This window comes from Muscardinus avellanarius (genome assembly GCF_963383645.1).
Source record: "Muscardinus avellanarius genome assembly, chromosome: 5".
In the NCBI taxonomy this organism is placed as follows: domain Eukaryota; kingdom Metazoa; phylum Chordata; class Mammalia; order Rodentia; family Gliridae; genus Muscardinus; species Muscardinus avellanarius.
In genome coordinates this window covers 80976573-80996301 of record NC_137790.1, presented here as the reverse complement: position 1 = coordinate 80996301, position 19729 = coordinate 80976573, and the positions used below count along the sequence as shown (strand labels likewise).

At 38.4% G+C, this 19729-nt stretch overlaps 1 protein-coding gene across 1 annotated transcript in view; it reads right to left on the bottom strand.

Moving 5' to 3' along the window:
* LOC308263540 (fibroblast growth factor 12-like) overlaps positions 1-19456 on the bottom strand; it is a gene marked incomplete at both ends in the record, with an annotated part of 50368 nt that extends 30912 nt beyond the window's left edge. The window contains one exon of the mRNA XM_080696548.1: positions 19258-19456. Within this exon, the coding sequence (XP_080552674.1) occupies positions 19258-19456 (199 nt within the window). The remainder of the gene's footprint in view (positions 1-19257) is intronic.
* Between the last annotated feature and the right edge of the window lie 273 nt (positions 19457-19729).

Genomic DNA, 19729 nt, shown 5'->3' with positions numbered 1-19729 from the left:
TTGTGAACAACACTATGCTCAGAGCTCTTAAAACTAAACACAGTAAGGCCTTCAAGCAGACAGCTCACATGCTGTGCAATCCACCTGTAAAAGTGCCTGAATCAATTCAGATGAGGTGTAGACCAACTGGAGACTTCATTTAGAATGCAGGCAAAAACCTCTTATGAAAATCCTGAGTTAGGGTAACATTAAAAAAATAATAGAATCCCTACTGTGAAATCATAAAGTTCTTTTTTCAAAGCACATTATAAACAGCAGTTGAAAGGACAGCTAACCAAATATTACTATGTAGAGGGATAAAGTAATCTCTTAAATGACTCAGAAAAATTCTAACCTATGATAAGGATATTTTGCTTTGGATTTAGCAGAACAAATAGGGATTATTGTTTGGGTGTAAGCAACAACCTCTCCAATCACATTATAAGTAATCAAGATGGTCAACATGCCTCATACATACACTGTTATTGCAAGTGCTATAAATATTTTACCTCAAATAATTTCTTTCCAGGTTAACCTAAGTAAAGTATTGGTGTCCTGTTTTTCAAATTATAAGTCCAGAGATCAGAAAGGTTAGATATATTAACCACATCTCTCTCTTTCTAAGTTTGTTAACATTTCCATTGATATTATAGCTACAAAAAGACGTGGAATTGCACTGAACTACATACAGAATAACTGAGAAAGCCAGGAAGACCTCAACCAGAGAAGGTAAAATATGGAGTGAGGAGGGAGAGCAACTTTCAAGTTGCTCAGAACCTGGCCACTCCAGGTGTAGTCTCCAGACCAGAAGCTCGGGCATCACCTGTGTGAGAATGCCAAGTTCACTCCAAACCTGCTTAATCAGAATTTGCATTTTACAAATCCCATATGGTGTACATTAAAATTTGAGAAGCAGAGCCCAGCGCAGTGGTGCACACTTGTAATCCCCACCCTTGGGAGGCAGAGACAGGAGGATCTCACAGGTTTGAAGGTTCGAAGCCAGCTGTGCTGGCTTAAAAGACCCTGTTTCCAAATTTTAAAAAGTATAAAATAGGTGCCTGGGAGTGTAGCCCGGAGGTAGAGACCTAAAGAACTATTTTCTAGGAAAGGATCTAGAACTTCATTTTTCTTTGTTTTTCTTTTTGCCAAAAGACTTTTATGTCTAAAAGAGAGATTGGGGAAAATAATTTAATAATCAGAGTTGACAACATATATAATGTTTGGTCATTGGAGATGCTAAGGTTCCCAACTCTTTACCTGTTCAAGTAAAAAATCAGACTACACATAAAATTCTTGATGTTCTGTACCTCCACTAATCCACAGCCTCCTTAATAGAAAGGACTATGTTTTTTTTCTATGTGTACCCATTCTTTAGTACTAGAATGATTATAAGTAAACAATAAGTATCTGTCAAATAACTAAAAGTGTAAATGAATGAATAGTGATGATGGAGTTGGAGGAGTTCATATATTAAATAAATTAAATTATCTTTAAGTCTCCTGAGACTCTATGATTACAGTACTAATGGTATATAGCTTTGCATTTAATTATACCTATCTGTGGGATGGAGCTGAATCAGAAAAGTTTATCCTACAAATTCAAACATCTCAAAGAATCATAATGCATATAATGATTACTTATGGATGTGTATAAAGCATTGTTCAGTGCCCTCCTCACCAGGAGTAATAATCTGTATTTACCTGATTTGGTCATAGGTAGGATTATTCATTTAGCACCTATATATCATATAGCATCTATGTGTAAAGCAATATGTTTGGCTTTGTCCTGTAGAATGAAACAGAGAAATGATCACATTCCATGTAAGGACTAACCTCAAGGTATGACTATATCATCAGCATGTTTTAATCAGACATTGAACTAGCCAATGAGTTCTACACTACACTCACTCTCAACTCACATCAATAGAGAGAGAAATAATTCTATAATAGGAGACCTCCAAATTGTTTTTCAAAAAATTCCTCATATTCGGTACACACTATGAAGTAGTCTACTTGACAAATCTATGACCTTCTCTTCAAAAACAAAAAGAGTCCTTCTCATAGACTGGTTCAAATTGACTAATGATAGACTTCAAATTCAGGGAACAAACGAAGTTTATTTTCAGTGAAGTAACATGACCAGTGATTCAAAAGATAAAACTGGGCCAGTCGTGGTGGTGCACCTTGTAATCCCGCGCTTGGGAGGCAGAGACAGGAGGATCGCGCAGGTTCGAAGCCAGCCTCACACGCTGGCATAGGAGACCCTGTTTCCAAATAAAAATGTAAAAATAGGTCTGGGAGTGTAGCCTGGAGGTAGAAGGGCTTCCAGGAACCCCAGTACCACCAAAAAAAAAAAAAAAAAGATAAAACTGAAATTTCGATGTCTACTGTAATAACACTTTGTATATAAAGGGATTTTATAAAAGAAGAAAAAAAGTTAAAATATCAATAGTATCCACATGTGGTAGTATATACCTGTATCCCAGTATTTGGGAGACTGAGATAGGAGGATCACAAATTTGAGACCAGCTTTAATAAATATCATTATCAACTATAGTAACAGATGATCTGGGTAATATTAAAAAATATATTTATAGAAACTCTATAATGTCATTTTAGGCAATCATTGAATTTTAACCCTCCTTTCTAAATTTCTAGTATTATCACTGATGAATATAACTAAATTTTATCATAGCTATAATATGAAAAGTGATGATTCAAAGAAAATGTCAAGCCTGTTATTCAGTAAATGTTGGTTTATTCCTCCCTTACCTGATGAAGTCCTGATGAAAAATGTACCTAAGAGGTATATCCCAAGGTCTGGGAAATCTAGGAAGATGGTAATTGAGGCAAAACTTGTTGCTCTACTAGCATTCCAATTCCTAGGACACTCTGTATTTTATTTTATTTTATTTTATTGGTGGTACTGGAGATAGAACCCAGGGGCCTTCTACCTCTGGGCTACACTCCCAGGCCTATTTTATATTTTTTATTTGGAAACAGGGTCTCTTAAGCCAGCAGGGGCTGGCTTCGAACCTACATGATCCTCCTGTCTTAGCCTACCAAGCGCGGGGATTACAACTGTGTGCCACGACGCCTGGCAACATTCTGTATTTTATCACATTTACATTGTCTAATTTGGAACCATACTGAAATATTAAGTTCAACATTAGCTTATTCAGAAGTAAATTTTCAGTTTATACTCAATATCACATAGTTCCTTCCATGTCTGTTGTTTATCTTCTCTTTGAAACTATACTAGTAAATAAATAAATGTATTTCCCATTGGAACAAAACTTGGCTCCACAGTTTTATTAAATCCTTCCAATGCTGAGGTCCAAACTTGTGAAACAAGTCTACCTTGAAGGCTTATTGAAATGCAACAAACTAAAATATTACAAAGAAAAAATTTTAAATACAGTCAATTAATGTTGGAGTATATTAATGAATCTATGAACAAATACAGAATTTAAAAGAGTTGAAGATATTTGTTAATGTTTGCTACTTCATATAAAGGGCATGTGAAATCTTCTAAAACATCATATCAAACATATCATTAAGTTATTGTCTTTTATCTAACATACACATATATATATACATATGTAATGTAGATACATATATATCTAACATATATCCATAGATATAATGAAATCCATCTTGACTGTTAAGACAAAAAATATACATTGAAAATGATAAGGCTAAAAGGAAACTCAGAAACTGTCTCTGATAGTGATCTCTTTATCCTTAAGATGAAGAAACTAAACCAAACAAAGTAAAAGGACTTCCCCATGTTCCTAAGGACTTTGACTCTTGGTCAAGTGTTATTTCTATAACACCAATTACCTTAGACTGCAAAAAGAGCTTTTTATTCATATCTTCTTTCTAAAAGGCTAGATTTCAAACCAAGCAAAAGAATAAATACTTAGGACTAGAGCATAAGCGGAAGACTTACTTAATGCTGCTATCAATAGCTTTAAGGAGTAAGAGAAGGGAAAAGAAGAAAGCCAATGAGGTAATAAAGAGTTGACAGAAAGAAGTTTTTTCATTAGATCCAATCAATATTGTATTCCCCCACCACTTAGAGCTTCGCCAAGGAAAATGAAATCAGAGTAGATATGTTCTCTCAAGGGTATTTAACACTAAAATGACTTGTTGGTCTCAACTGTAAATGTAAGGACCGGCCATGATTAAATTTAAAATCAATGACAAAGGTTACCCCCCATTAACTCAACATTAAGAAAGCAAAGCCAGTCAAAATAGAAATGGGCCCTTTTCCAAATTGGCTACCCCACCCCCTTACCCTCAATTTCTAGGGTAACAACATTAATTAAGATGAAGATGTTCCTTCTTCTAGCATTCCCATGGACATTGCCCCCTTCTTAAGTGGTTACTCTGTTGACAATGAGGACAGGTGTGATGTTATTAGGCAAAGTACAATGCTGAGTGAAACAAGGATGGCAATTAGGATTTGGATTAAGAAGGAAGGGAAGGCATGAGGTTCTAAGTGTTTATCTAAAATATTTCAAATAAAAATGGATGATTGATATTTTTTAATCTTAAAGATCAGAAAACATTAATATTAGCCTAAAATATGAGTTCATTTTCTTGCTCACAATTCCACATTTATGCAGAAATTTCCTTAAAGCCTAAAACTATTCATGCTATGAGGATTTCAGTCGCTAATGGGATTACTTTTGTTTGGATGGGATATTTCTGACCACCTACTATGTGGAAAGCATTGAAATGACAGAGCCCTTGTTATCTGGAAACCCACAGGCCAGTGGCACAGAGACAAATACACAGTAGTTGCAGGGAAGACAGATGGAACTGCAGACAATATAGGTACAAAGTCTGGGGCAAGTAGTGACTCATTCTACTTGGGAGGAACTAAGAAGATCTATTAAAAAAGATGAGCACCTAGCTGGGTTTCTGATCATGGGCAGGGCTGAAGCAGAGTGGATAGATAAGGACATGAATCTGGGTAAGTGAAGGACAAATGTGGAGGTTAATGGTTTCCCCCTCAGAGAAACAACAACAAGAATAACTACAAACTAAAAGAACTGGAATGGATATATGTTGTCAAAGTCCTACAAGTATCATAAAGGTTGAGGTTGGCTAGAGCAATGGGTGAAATTGGTGGAGAAAAAAACTTTCATTCTGCCGTCTACTCACGTGGATGATATATTAATAAAATCCTTTGCTCTCAGCCAGGTCTAAAAGCCTCATGTGCATCTTAAAAATACACACCGTGGCTTTCTAAAATTAAGAAATTAATATTTTTTAAATACAGGTTTTAAAGGAGAAACTTCCCCAAAGGATAGAGCAAAAGTATAACTTGGGACACAGTAATACAAATCTAGACACAGCTTAAAAAAAAACACTCTTAATTAATCTGGGGGTGGTGGTGCAGACTTGTAATCCATGTACTTGGGATGGTGAGATAGAAAGATTGCAGGTTCGTGGCCAGCCTCAGCTACTTAGTGAGACCCTCGTCAGCTTAGTGAGATCCTATTTCAAAATAAAAAATAAAAAAATAAAGCTGGAAGTGTAACTTGGAGATAGAATGCCCCTGGGTTCAATCCCTAGTATGGCAAAAAAAAAAGTCACCTTATTTATGTATTTCCCTGCAGGAAAAAGAATGAGGACTCTTCCATTCATTATACATCCATTCCCAGGAACATAACGTACAGATATTCAATAGGTATCTGGCAATATAACTAGATAATATCTGTTTAAAAGCAGCTACTCCCATTTTTATCACTCAAGAAACAGAACAGGTAGATAAATCTGCCAGCATTATGCCATATCCCACAAGAAGGCAGCCTTGATATAGCAATAAGGTATGGACTTAGGGCTTTCAGTCTATGCTTTGCATTTTACAGCTGTATGACCTCCCTTATCAACACTGTGAGTCTCCACTCCCTCTTCCCTGGAATGGATGAGTTGACCACCATGAGCTCTAATCTGCCATGGTCATGGTCTAGCCTTTCCTCCCTTCTCAGAACTATCTGTCCTTCATTTCTGTGTTCTGAATGTTTTCCAATTCAAATCCACGAGGCACCTTGTGTATATGCTACTGGGTGGACCTCTGAAAACTGATGTGACAGATATTCCTATTCAAAGGCAGAATATATAATGGCCAGAGACAAAAGTCCTAACCAAAGGGCCAGTTCCAAGGAGATTCTTTAATCAGAATTTCACACACTTGCCTAGATTTAAATAATTAAACCCAGTTTATGAAGCTTGTTGCTGCTTTCCAGACCTCACAGGTGCACTCATCAGCTCCAGACTAAACATGGTTGCTTCACCATGAAAAAGAAAGCAAACAGGACACAAAATCAGGTTAAAGGAAGAAGAATCAAGACCAGGTAACCCTCATTTTCATCAGGTCAGAATTTACTCTGAAGAAATAGGCATCCAACCAAGATGGTGATTCATTAGCATAATCATAAAGAGTGGGAAGTGGGACCTACTATGGTTTGGATGAAGTTTGCCTGTGTTTCCCCCAACAGTTCAAATGTTGGAGACCTGGTCTCCAGTGTGGCAAAATGACAGAGATGCCTTTAAGAGATGTAATCTGGCAGGAGGTCAGTGGAGTTGATGCTCTCAAAAAGGTTAACATAATTCTCATTGGATCTCAGTTAGTTGTTATAAAAGAGCAAAACTGGCCCCTCCTAGCTCTGACTTCTGTCCCACCAGTCTTACCATGTGACCCACTCATACATGTTCTATGATGCCATCCTCCATGTGACACAGCAAGGAGTTCCTCCTCAGAGATAGCAGATGTTAGCATCACACTCTTAAATCTCTAAAACTGTTTGCTAAATAAGCTTCTTTTCTTTACAAATTACCCAGTTTTGTGCATTATGTTATAGCATTGGAGAACAGACTAATACAGAACACTAACTCAAGAACCCACGGTAATCCAGAAAAATGAAGTCCATAAGCACTTCAAAGTAAGGGATCTTGTATTTCAAAATACATTCCTTCTTGGCCCTGATTTTGCTCATGACCTGTAAGTGTTCAGGGAATAGACAGACTGCTTGGGAAACCAAAGCTGCAGAATGTGGGGGCGGCCTCGCCACGAAGTGCCAACTCCTTCCATGAGCAAAAGCTGCAGAGGATAAAGGCCCAGAGCCTGTCAGGAAGAGATAGGTGAACCAAGGAGGCAATCAGGAGCCCTCTTTACATTTCTGAATGGAAAGTAAAGCTGCAAACTCTCAGAGGGATATCCTACCAGGGACACAAAGGATGCAATGTGACTTCCTTTCCTAGGACTCTCAGCTTCTAGACCACACCTCATGTCCTATGTCCCTTCCCCTCATGGCTACCCTCTGATTACAAAAATCCACCACTGTCCTCTGAAGTGATAAAGCATAACAGCAACACAGCTTTACTCATGCCATCATGTGAACTTAAATTTCATTAAAATTTGAGATTTTCTTATCTTTTATTACTTTTTTCTTGTTAATTATTCACACATAAATAAACATTCTCTGTTCAGCTGTCCTGGGTGAACAGAGTAATTGGGTGATTTTGATACTATTCTTTATTGAACAGAGTTTCATATATGGAATAGATATTATATGAACAGAAGAGATAGAGCTATTTTTCTGAGAATGGAATCAATACCTATCTTCCCCAGGCAATTTAATTATGGACCATGATTTTTGGTACCTAAATTTTATCCCTACTCTTTAATTGTTTGAGTATAATCTGATTTGGGGCATTATAAAGGTAACATGGTTCATTTTTTGAGTGTTCAAAATTAACACACAACATTTAAGTCACCAATGTAATAAAAAATCGCTACTGAAAATTTTCATTTTTTGTTATAACTTCTGTAAGCTCACAGTTTTTCTCATGAGTCTTTTGTACTTCATCTCACTTTTCTTTTTGACCTTAGGTTTTAAAAAGTCCTCTAAAACACTGCAACAGGCTAGATTTTATTTCTTAATTCTTTATGGAATAGGATAGGCCTAAAGTAGGGGAAAAAGAAATTTAAAGACTGATATTTTAGGTCAAGATATCTTTGTCAGTATATTTCAGGAAATCAATCCATGGGATATAGTTAGGAATGTCCAAAGACCATTAGTAAACAGGTTTTATTTTTCCTATCCAGGTAAGAATCAGGGAAAATATTCAAGTTTTACAATCTTCAATCATGAATATTTCTTCTAGAGGAAAAGGAGCTATAGTTAATGGCTTTCTATGTTGCAATGTTCTTAAATAGCCTTTGTTTTTTCAGAGAAAAAATATCTGAGGTCCATGTGGAAAGAAAACTAGATTGGGAAAAAGAAACTTAAATTCAGATCTAGAAGCTAATTCTAACTGTGAAATTGGAAGCCCCTGTAATGGGATGGATTTAGAATGTCTCCCTAGTTCTCACAGAAACAAGGTAGCAATGTTGGAAGCAGAAGCAGGCATTGGTTAATAAGGAGGAGTTCATGGGGCCTTGAGGACTATATATGGTCTTTCCCCTCCTCCTCCTCCTCCTCCTCCTCCTCCTCCTCCTCCTCCTCCTCCTCCTCCTCCCTTCCCCTCCCTCCCCCCCCTCTCTCCTTTCTCATTACCAGTCTCTATGATGTGAGAGGAGAACCCTTGCTCTCTTCCACCCTCTGCTTCCAGCAGCCATGTCCTGAGCACCAGATACCTTAGCCTCACATGAATTGAACCACGAAATCTACAAAACCAAATAAGCCTTCCTTCAGGTTGTATGATCATTCTCTTTGGATTATGGCCATGAGAATGTTAACTCAACCGGCTCCTACCTTGCAGGATCTCAGAATCCTCATGTGGGAAGGGGCGAGATTAACCTGAGGATCCTTCTTTCTCTGTGGCTTGCTCAGTGATTCTCTATGTCATTCACTCATCAATTTAACAACAATCGAAAAACTGCAGGAACACAGGCAATATACCAAGCACTGATGAGAAGCAGGTGCTGATCAGAGCACAGGTCCTGCTCTTATCATAAACACACATTTTCATCAGAAAGATGAAGCATACAAACATATAGGAGATGAAGCTTAGCATCCAGAAACTACAAAAGATCCAACAACAAACAAAAGGAGGCTCCTATAGACTGAATGTTGTGTGTGACCCTTTCATATGCTGAAATTGCAACGCCACAAGGTAGTGGTGTTAAGAGGTGAGGCCTGTGGGAGGTGGTTGGATTATTATGGTAGAGCCTTCATGATTGGCATAAAAAGAGACCCAACACAGCTCCCTTTCCCCTCTGCCAAGAGACCAGCCAGAAGACTGCCACCAATGGACCTGAAAGCAGGCCCTCACCAGACACCAAACCTAATATCGTGATCCTAGACTTCTCAGGCACTAGAACTAAACCAACTTCTTTACTGAAAATTCCTATAGAATAGCAGCATAAACAGGAGATCACGACAGAAAGCATCATTAATAAATTAGTATACACAATTTCTGGGTGTCAAAAACAGGTTCATAAAGGCATTAAAGAATAAAATAATCTTGGTTAAGGGCCACAGAGTATGAAAGGAAGATATCTGAACATGTTCTCAGCCCTAGCTACATATTAGAATTATCCAGGGGGTTAAAGACAAAACTGCAGGGTCATGCATAGGCCCAGAACAGAAACACTGCATCTGTCTTTCTGGGTATGTGGCATTAGTAAATTTTAAAAACTCCCAGTCAGGCAGGCATGGTGACATGTACCTGTAATCCCAATACTTGGAAGGTTGAGAAAAGAGGATCACAGGTTCAAGGCCAGCCTCAGCAATTTAGCAAGACTCTCAGCAACCTAATGTGATCATTTCAAAGTAAAAAGTACAAAGGGCTGGATGGATAGCTTGAAGGTAGAATGCCACTGGATTCAATCCCCAGTACCACAAAAACAAAGACAAAAACTTCTCCCAATTTCATGTTGAAGCTATAGCAAAGAACCATGGCTGGCCAATATAATCTCTATGCTTATATTATATATGTAACATTTTGTGACTTGATGTATGGATGCTAGCAAGTTCATGTCATTCTTTTGCTTTAGGTAAACCAAGTTTGGTCTTCGACTTTGGACTCTTTCTGTTGACCCCTGAAATATAATTAAGACTCAGTGAGGCATGCCTGTAATCCCAGTACTTGAGAGGCTGAGAAAGGAGGATAACAAGTTCAAAACCAACACACAGTGACTTGGTTAGACACTGTTTCAAAATATAAAATAAGAAGGGCTGAAGACATGTGTAGCTCAAAGTTAGAATGTCCCTGGGCTCATCCCCAGTGCAAAGAAAGTAAAGTAATGGAAAGGAAAAGAAGGAAAGGGAAACTTGTATATTTAAATTCCAACAGGATGCTTCAAAGTAAGTGTAGTGAGAATCAGGGAGCCTGAGGTGTATAAAGAGCATAAACTAATCAAATAACTAACAGCAGGCAGACAAGACGAACTTCACAAAACTTGTCTTTTTTTTTTTTTTTTTGCGGTACTGGGGATAGAACTCAGTGACAGTCTACCTCCAAGCTACATCCCTAGCCCTATTTTTTATTCTTTATTTTGAAACAAGGTCTCTCTAAGTTGCAGAGGGCCTCACTAAGTATCTGAGACTGTGTGAACTTGGGATCCTCCTGTCTCAGCCTCCCAAGTACTAGGATTACAAGCATGTACCACAGCACCCAGCTCAAAGTTTGTCCTTTTAAAGACACTTGACTAGTTGGGTGCAGTGGCAAATGCCTATAATCACAGCCTCTTGAGAGGCTGAGATAGGAGAATTGTAGCTTCAAAGCCAGCCTCAGCAACTTGACAAAATCCTGTTCCAAAATAAAAAAAATAAAGAAGGCTGGAAATATATCTCAGAGTTAAAATTGCTCCTGGGTCCAATCCCCAGGTACCACAAAAAAAAAGAAGTCACTGGACTGCAAAGACCCAAGAACTTGGTCCAAATTTACCATTTAAATCCAGCTAAGTACCAAATACTTTATTTCCATTTTGAAAGTCTAGAAAAAGTTAGTATTTTATACTTTTTATAGTATTTGTCCATGTTTATTAGATTACTCTTGTAATCAATAATAGGAGAGTGAGTGTTGTAAAGAGTTTCCTTAATAGTTCAAGAATACCGTTGATATTCTTATATAGATGAGTATTAAAGATCTTTAGCATATTGTAAAACTAATAAAGAATAAACAATAGCCAAGTTCTCACCTTAGCATTCTGTAGTGCTTTTCAGCTTGACTATCATTGTCTGATCCCTATCAACTGGGTGCTCTATCACACCCTCACCACCAGCAACCCTCCATCTCAGCAAAGACACAATTTACTCTTGAATTTTTCAGCTGAGAATCACCCAGTTACCTTCCTCTTCTGACCCACAGTCTACCTTTATTCAGGTTCCGTTCATTATATTTCAATCCAATCTTTTCATATCTAGGGTACCCACTTCATTTTGTGTCAACATCACCAACAGTCTAGACCAGTAATTGTCAAAGTTTTTGGTCTTAGTATCTTTTATACACTCCTGGAAATTATTGAATACTGCAAAGAGCTTTTGTTTATGTGGCTTACACCAAATTAAACCAATAATTTTAAAACACTCATTTATTTTGAATAGCAACAGTAAATCCATTAGAGCTTAACATAGATAGCATTTTTCTTTCTTTTTTTTTTTTTTTTTTTTTTTTGCAGTTCTGAGAATGGAACCCAGGGGCATTCTACTTCTAAACTACACCCCCACCCCTATTTTTTATTCTTTATTTTGAAACAGGGTCTCACTGAGTTGCAAAAAAGCCTCACTAAGTAGGTAAGATTGTCTGTGGACTGCAATCCCCCTGCCTCAGCTTCCCAAATGAATATATAACATATTTTAATGAAACATAACTATATTCTCCAAGTCAACAGTAGGGGGAAGATTAGTTTATAAACATGGCTGGAAAATCTCTCTAACGCCTGGCTCCATACATGGCAGCTGAATCCTCAGAAGTGCGTTCAATCTCTGACAATATTGGAGTTAAAGGTATATAAAGACAACCTGGTCTCCCACAGAAGTAATAGTGAAGAGGAATGGAATCAAAGGACTGTGGATCCATCAGACAGTTTTGGGAAAACTAGCGGCCACTCATGGTGCAATGAGTGGTAAAAGATAAGTAATTAGTATTATTATAAAATGTTCTCATGAAAATAGTTGTGGCTTTGTGGGCTCACTGACAGATCTTCAAGGAGTGCCCAGGGCCTCTGTGCCACATGTGGACAACTGCTGGCCCTGTCTCATGCCCTGGCTTCCTTCCTGCTCCCCTCCTTCCTCTTTGGCTCCTTTGCAATCCATTCTCTTCTCCAAAGCCAGAGTGCCCATTTAAAAATACAAATCACATTCTATCACCTCCTACTGCTGCCCTGCTTTGGATTCTGGATTAAAACACAAAATCCCTCCTGAAGTTTTGCAGGCCCCACACATACCGGCCTTCACTGTGCTTCCCAGCACTGCCTGTGTCCTCTCCCTGGTTCTCCTTTCCCCCAGTCTACTTCAATTTCTTCCACAGCACCACATTCTATCTCAGGTCAGTCTCCACACAAGCTCTTCCCCTCCACCTTGAATGTTTATCCATGAGAGCCCAACCTAAATGATTCCTTCCTCCTCAGAAAGGCATTTCTGACCAAATACTAGCAAGAATATCTTCATTTTACAAATTAAATAACTGTGGCATAAGGACATTAGAAAACCTATCTAGTCGGGCGTGGTGGCACACGCTTGTAATCCCAGCATTCAGGAGGCGGAGACCAGAAGATGGTGGTTCCTGGACAGCCTCAGCTACTTAGCAAGACCCTTTGCAACTCAGTGAAACTCTGTTTCAAAAAATTTTAAAAAGACTAAAAAATAGGACCGGGGGTATAACTTAGAAGTAGAATGCCCCTGGGTTCCATCACCAGTACAAAGAAAGAAAGAAAGAAAGAAAGAAAGAAAGAAAGAAAGAAAGAAAGAAAGAAAGAAAGAAAGAAAGAAGAGAGAAGAAAAGAAATTAAACCTATCTAACACCCTTACAAATAATATATATAGAATTCAAATTCAGATCCCATCTAAATTCAGATACCACTCCAAATTCCATACACTTAATCTTTCTGCTATGCATTCATGTAAACAGATAAGTATTTGGGGTGATGGACATAATTAGCCTGATTTGGTTATTCTACAATGTATACATCTAGCAAAACATAAAATTATTCCACATATAAAATACATATATAATTATTTTTTACAAAAATAAAATTAAAATTAAAAAATACTGAATCATCCTGAAGGCCTCTACTGAACTTGATATTAACCTCTTCTGAAAACATCCGAAGCAATTGTTTATGTTTATAGTAAAAAAAAAAATGTCTGCCTCCTGGGCCCAAGTCTCCCAGCAGGTCCTAGGTGCCCCAAGGAGTACCCCCTTGATATCTCTGAGGCTCCTGGCATGCAGAGAGGTATCCCAGATAGGAGCCTGGGCTCAGCACTTAACATAGCTATGGGGAATAAATCCAATACTGGTCTGAAGATCTCCACCAGCTTTTCCCTTTGACTCCTCCTTCCTGGAGGCCCTAGATTACACACACAGCAAAGAAACCATATAATCATAGTCCATATTTCTTTGACTCTTTATGAGATTTCTCCCAACATTAATTTTCTTGCCTTCAATCAAATTAAGTTATTCAGATTCAGAGCTTGTTAGCTCAGTATGGTGGAAGATAGAGACAGATCATCTACAGCATGGGAACTGCAGGCTGTATGAGAGCTTAGTCACTTTTTGATCACATGAACTTGTACAAGCCTCTCTGATATTTGGAGAGTTAATTTTCTCAGTTCTAAGATGGGGTTAATTATCTCAGTAGATTGCTATAAAGAATGAAAGAATCAAAAGCTGTGAAGAAAATCTTTAAATTCCAAAGACATATCATCAGGTTAACTATTATGATTAAAGTGTATTATGATAGCTGGTTAGCTAATAGGCATTTGGCATCTAAAGTCCCTCCTCTCACAGATACTTGGAAGATGGCCTTGGAATCAGAGCCCTTTAGATATGAAGCATCTTCATCTTTGAGAAATGATAGTTCCATGAGCATGCCTTTAGATAAAATCCAAAGTGCACTATATTAAGTATGTCACCTATATCTGTAAGGCTGTCTTTGAGATTCTTCATAAAATCTATAATAATTCTAGAAAGAAAAGTGAAACAGCCAGTGTATATCATAATGAAGCACAGAACAATTAATCGTTATTATTAATTTCCCAAACTAAGTCTACACTGTAATATCCATGCACTAATAAGTCTCACCAAGAATGAAAGCAATGGAATGCTATACTAGAAAGCCTAGGACTTTTTTTAAAAGTTTATAACACAAAACTCTTGTTACTAAAGATCTTCCAAAAATATTCCCTGCTTTCTGAGATACAGAGACTGCCTCATTTCCTGCAAATTGTTTTTCTAATTCTGTTCAAGGATATCAACTTCATTAAAACTTTAAAGACTTAATCCTGAGTTATGGCATGATGAGATCTCTGTGGGATGAAAGAAATCAAGAGATCACAGTGCCTACTATTTTAAAATGTTCTTACAATGGAAACATAATTTGTTGGTGAGAATGTACCACTGTAGAGAAAATAGGATTAAAATTAAAAATCACATACAAACCATCAGTTTTAACCCTCCAGTGGGTTTCTGAAAAGCATTTGTCAAACAAACATTAAGTCAAATACCACTTAATTAGGCTGATGTTGTATTCCAGAAATGAGTCATACATTTAAGAGAGAAAATACAATCAAAGTACTTGCTATAAATGTAAAATATCACCTGTCATCCAAATTTATTTTTAATCTATTGACAAAAAGTATTTGAATTTCTAAAAATCTAAATTCTATTCTATATATCACATGATTAAGCACTTTCACCCCTGCCGTCATCTTTCTTCTTAAAGATTCTGTTTTCTGTGATATTTCCTTCCTCTGTGTGAAAAGACAGATTTCATAGTAAACTGGTGAACAGTATACTGTTAAATAGCATACATCTACCAAAACTAGTTGGAAGAGCACTGAAATATTATAGCTACAATTCTTATAGTAGCAGAAACAGGGCCTCAGAAAAATAAGACAAATTAAAATCAACATAGTTTAGTAAATTACAGTTAGTTTATTTATTTTATCAAAGATAAAATTATGCTGCATAGTTTTTATTAAAATGGGAGGATATATAAAACAAAATACTATAACTATGAAAAACATTGAATGCTTTTTAGAGGAGGGAGTTTTCCTTACAGTGATCATGGTTTTTGTTCTCATTTAAGGAAAGGAACTAAATTATATAGGAAAACAAGAAGACCACTGAAATCACTTAAAATACACAACTTTAGGCTCTCCTAGTTACTCTGCACTTCCTAGAGAAGCTTTCTTTTTAAAAATGAAAGAGTGACACTGAACGACATCCAAATATTGTAGCCACTCAGACATAAGCACCTCTCCTTTCTTGTTAGTGAATGATACCCATTACCGGCAGTAACCTCTGAGTTAAAACATAAATCATTTGGGAGTCAGTCATTTGCACATGTGCTTATCTTAAAAATAAAGTAACTGTTGGAAATGAATAACCCACATTATTCATATGAATGTGTTAAAAGCCTAGATATAGCAAATAAAGTGGCATCAACGTTTAAACAAATATTCCAGCAAACCTAGCTTATAAAGGTATTTCACACATAATGAATAACTCAAATGACTGGAAGGATGTTTCTTTCTTTATTGGAAAGTGCACAAAACTTCATGTTCTAAAGGCTTTTTCATCATTCAATGACCTCAGCTAACCTGCCAGTTCAAGGTCCACAATATGTCATTTCCAAAGAGCTATAGTTCACAAGGTACCTAAAGTCTAACAATTCTTGTGCTGCCTATAGGTTGTCACTATTGAATTTATTTCAGTGAAGCATGCTTAGCTCTAAATGGTTGTTTCAGAACTCAAGTGCCTTTCTTCACCTATGCGTTTCTCCTCTATGAGTCTTTCCTCTATACTCTTGATGTTCTAATTATAAAATAAAAATAATAGTGCTACCAATTTCTAATAGTAAAGAAACAAAAAAGCATCTCTCTCTCTCTCTCTCACTGTGTGTGTGTGTGTGTGTGTGTGTGTGTGTGTGTTTCACTGGGAATTAAACCCAGGGGCATTTTACCACTGAGACACACTTCTAGTCCTTTTTATATTTGTTTTTTATTTTGAAACAGAATCTTAGTTGCCAAGGCTAGTCTTGAACCTGCAATCATCCTGTCTTAGTCTCCAAAGTACTGTCATTACAGGTGTGCACTACCATACAAGGCTAATTTCTAGAAATATTTTGACAAAGAACATCCACCTCTTCTTTTCTCTCTACTTTTTCTGTGTTATATTGTAAAGAGGACTGATAAAGGGAAGAGGAAGTGGAAGAGGAGGAGGAGGGGAAGAGGGGAGAAGAGAGGAGGAGGAAGTTCTATCCCAAAGTTACCACAACCTAGCTTAGAAAAAGTATAAACTTGCTATGAGTCTAGAATATGCCCATCTACACAAGTCAGAATTCTGTTGCACGGTCAAAAAGAGCAACACTGTGCTCCAAAGATGGCATTCCTAAAGCATGTGATATGTTCTGTGGCCCTGAAACTGTATGATGTGTGGTTCTGGACTACCAGATTCCACATTTTCAAGTTTATTTCTAGGATTGTAAAATCTGACCCATGCACCATATTTCCAGGATCCTCAGCGTGTTTATAAAGTTTCAACATTATCCATACTAGAACTTGGCAAGCTAAGGAAAGAGATTGAGATATACTTATTGTGTCAGCCCTGAAATCAGAAACACAATCATGGCCTTTCCCACTAAAGATTTGGCTTATTCTCACTGCCTACGCCACACACTCCTGAAGAACCTGATCAGTGAAATGTCTGTCTCAATGACAGAAGCTCAGAGGGGAAATCCTTAACCAAGTCAAGTTATTTCATGTCACCACTTTACTATTTTCTACTCAGTTTGTAGCTCATAAAAATATGGCTTCAATTTTCTAGAAGTTTCAGGAATAACTCAAATATTAAGTAACTATAACATTGAAGTGCTTATAAAACAGATTCCCTCAAACAGTTTTTCCTTTTGGTGTTTAGCAACTTCTTCTCAAACCACTAAAGAATCTGCTGTGGCGTGGAGATGTGGAAGGCGCTATTTCCCTATAAATAGGCCCATACCATGCTATGTGAACGACGGTTGCTGACAGCAGATCAACAGATTAATTGTTTGGCTTCATTAGTAGGGATAATAACATAGTATCATCTTCCCAAAATGCTTTTCTTCACCCCACATTCCCATTCTTCCAACCTAGGCTTCAAAACAAACCCCAGTCCCTGGTGTCCAATTGCATTCCTGTTGTCCTTGTGCACTGAGTGTCTTTACAGGTCCTGTTGTCTCTGTGCCAGATAGTCACAGTGACACTTTAGATAAAGGAAGTCATCAGTCAAAGCGTCCCTCCAAGATGAACACTGAGTAGATGCAAAAGACAAGCAGATTAAATAACCCCATGGAAAACAATAAACTCAGAAAGTCCTCGTTTTCAAATGAGATACTAAGGAAACTGCCACAGGAAGCAATACACACCATCCTTCTTCCCCATGCAAAACTAAGTCATGCAAATTGCTCATCCGCAAATCAACTTCAACAGAGACCAAATGAGTTTAGCTGGTCCATTCACAAATATAATCCACTTCTCATTCTTGTGACCTTGCTTTAGCTGAGGAGACTAAATGGGATCATAAACATCATATAATTATCCCAACTAGAGCACAGAAATGGACTTATGAGACCAGGAAAGCCATACTGAGTTCAGAGCCTTGGAGTTCCTTGTACACTACATAAGCCCCGAGAAAAGGCTTCCAAAATACCCCTGCACAACAAAACAAGAGACTTTTATTTTTCCTCATATGAATTATTTAATGTGCTGTGAAAACTCTAGTCTGCATAAATCTTCACTTTATAAAATGTACATCCTATACTAATTACATATAAAACAACAGGCCCTGCCTTAGGACCATAATTATTTTTGTTTACTTCTGGAATTTACTACTTTGCTCCCATCACAGAATTAGAAAGTGAGCCCACCAATGGAGTCCCTGTTATAAAAATTTAACAGAAAACGGAACAAGGTGACTTCCTTACAAGACTTAATTCCAAATTTGCAAGCTAATTCTGAGCCCCATTTGAACCTGAAGCCTATGTGCTTCATTCTTAGAACCCCCATGGTCAGAGATGCAACCTGACCAGCCAGCTGATCACAGAGCAGGTTCCCTTCCAGCCAGCATTTCCTTTCAATTGTCCACCCTGGGAATAGAATATCTGCAGATTACAATTGACTCTGTAGCCACACCTAGAGGATCAGTGGTCTGATGGAGCACAAATCTTGGTCATTTAATTTCATTCCTTTAATCTGGGTTAGTGGTCAGGCTTGAGTGGGGAATCATCACACCAAAAGCCAAGGGATCCGACTCCCTTTTGTAAACAGAAATATATCAAAGAGTAATCATTTGACTTCAGGGATACAGAAGAACATCAGCTTCAAAAAGGTTATGCCATGAAAATCTCTGATTCATCCAAACTTTTCTTTACACTCCAGAGGCCAACCTGCAGATGGTAATTTGATCATCTAGTGTCTCAAAAGTGTGAGTGTGCCTGGAATGGCAATAGGTCAGAAAAGTTTATGAGCAGAGCCCTTGAAAATCATCAAAGTGTTTGGAAGAAGTGAGTAGGAAAAGGAGGACCATGTAAAAGAAAGTAAATGTGTCTGTGAGAATGTGGAGAAGTGAGAAATCGGGATGTTTGAAAGATGCAATCCCATGTGTTGCTGAAGAAAGGGTCAGAAAATAAGATTACATTAAAGTTCATCTGGTGTTGCTATTAAGAATATAGGTAAGAACTTTAGGTCTTCAGGTGGACAGATGAATGGATGGGCAGAAAAATGACAACATGAAAGAAAGAATGAATGAATGAGGTGGTCACTGACCTCAAGGACTCCACAGGCTATTTGGGACGGGTGCATCTAATACATGTGGCTCTCATCCCAGTCAAACTGTGGCTAGATCAAAGCAGAAAGTGTTTTCCTGTATATGGGACAAGAATCTATTAACTGACAGAGGTTGGCTGAAAAAGAGGTGTCTGGAAATGAGAGAGGAGAGGCCAGAATGGAATAAAGGGATCCTGGTTCCCTTCCATGAGCTGGGGATCCAGGTGCTTTAAGGGGGGAGAAAAGGGGTGCTGGCCTCTGGGGAGCCCACTGCCCCCACATCTACTGACCTGGTCTCCGCCTCACTGGCCTCTTGCGGCCGCTGCAGAAGCGCACTTTGCTGAACACCCCGAGGACGTGCCTCTCGCACAGGGAGCGCCCGTCTTTGCTGGGGCTGGAACGGCGCTTGGAGGCTGACACCCGGTCGCTGTTGGACTCCCTCGCCTGCCGCTTCTGCCGGATCAAGGAGCTGGCTATCGCCGCAGCCATAGCTGCTCAGCGCGGGCCCCAGGCCCTAGGCTCCACTGCGCCCTCGGGATCGTGCTCCGTCGGGGTGAGGGCAGGACCTCGGCGGCCAAGAGGGTAGGGCAGGCGCGGGGAGGCAGTGCTAATACTTGAGGAGGCCGCGGTACCGAAAACCCTGCGCCCACAAGGTTAGTCAGAGTCTGGGCAGTGACATCAAAATGTGTGAAAATCCAGATGTAAACTTCCCCAACCGCTGGCGGCGGGGGCGGGGCGGTCCCAGGCCTTCCTGCGAAGTAG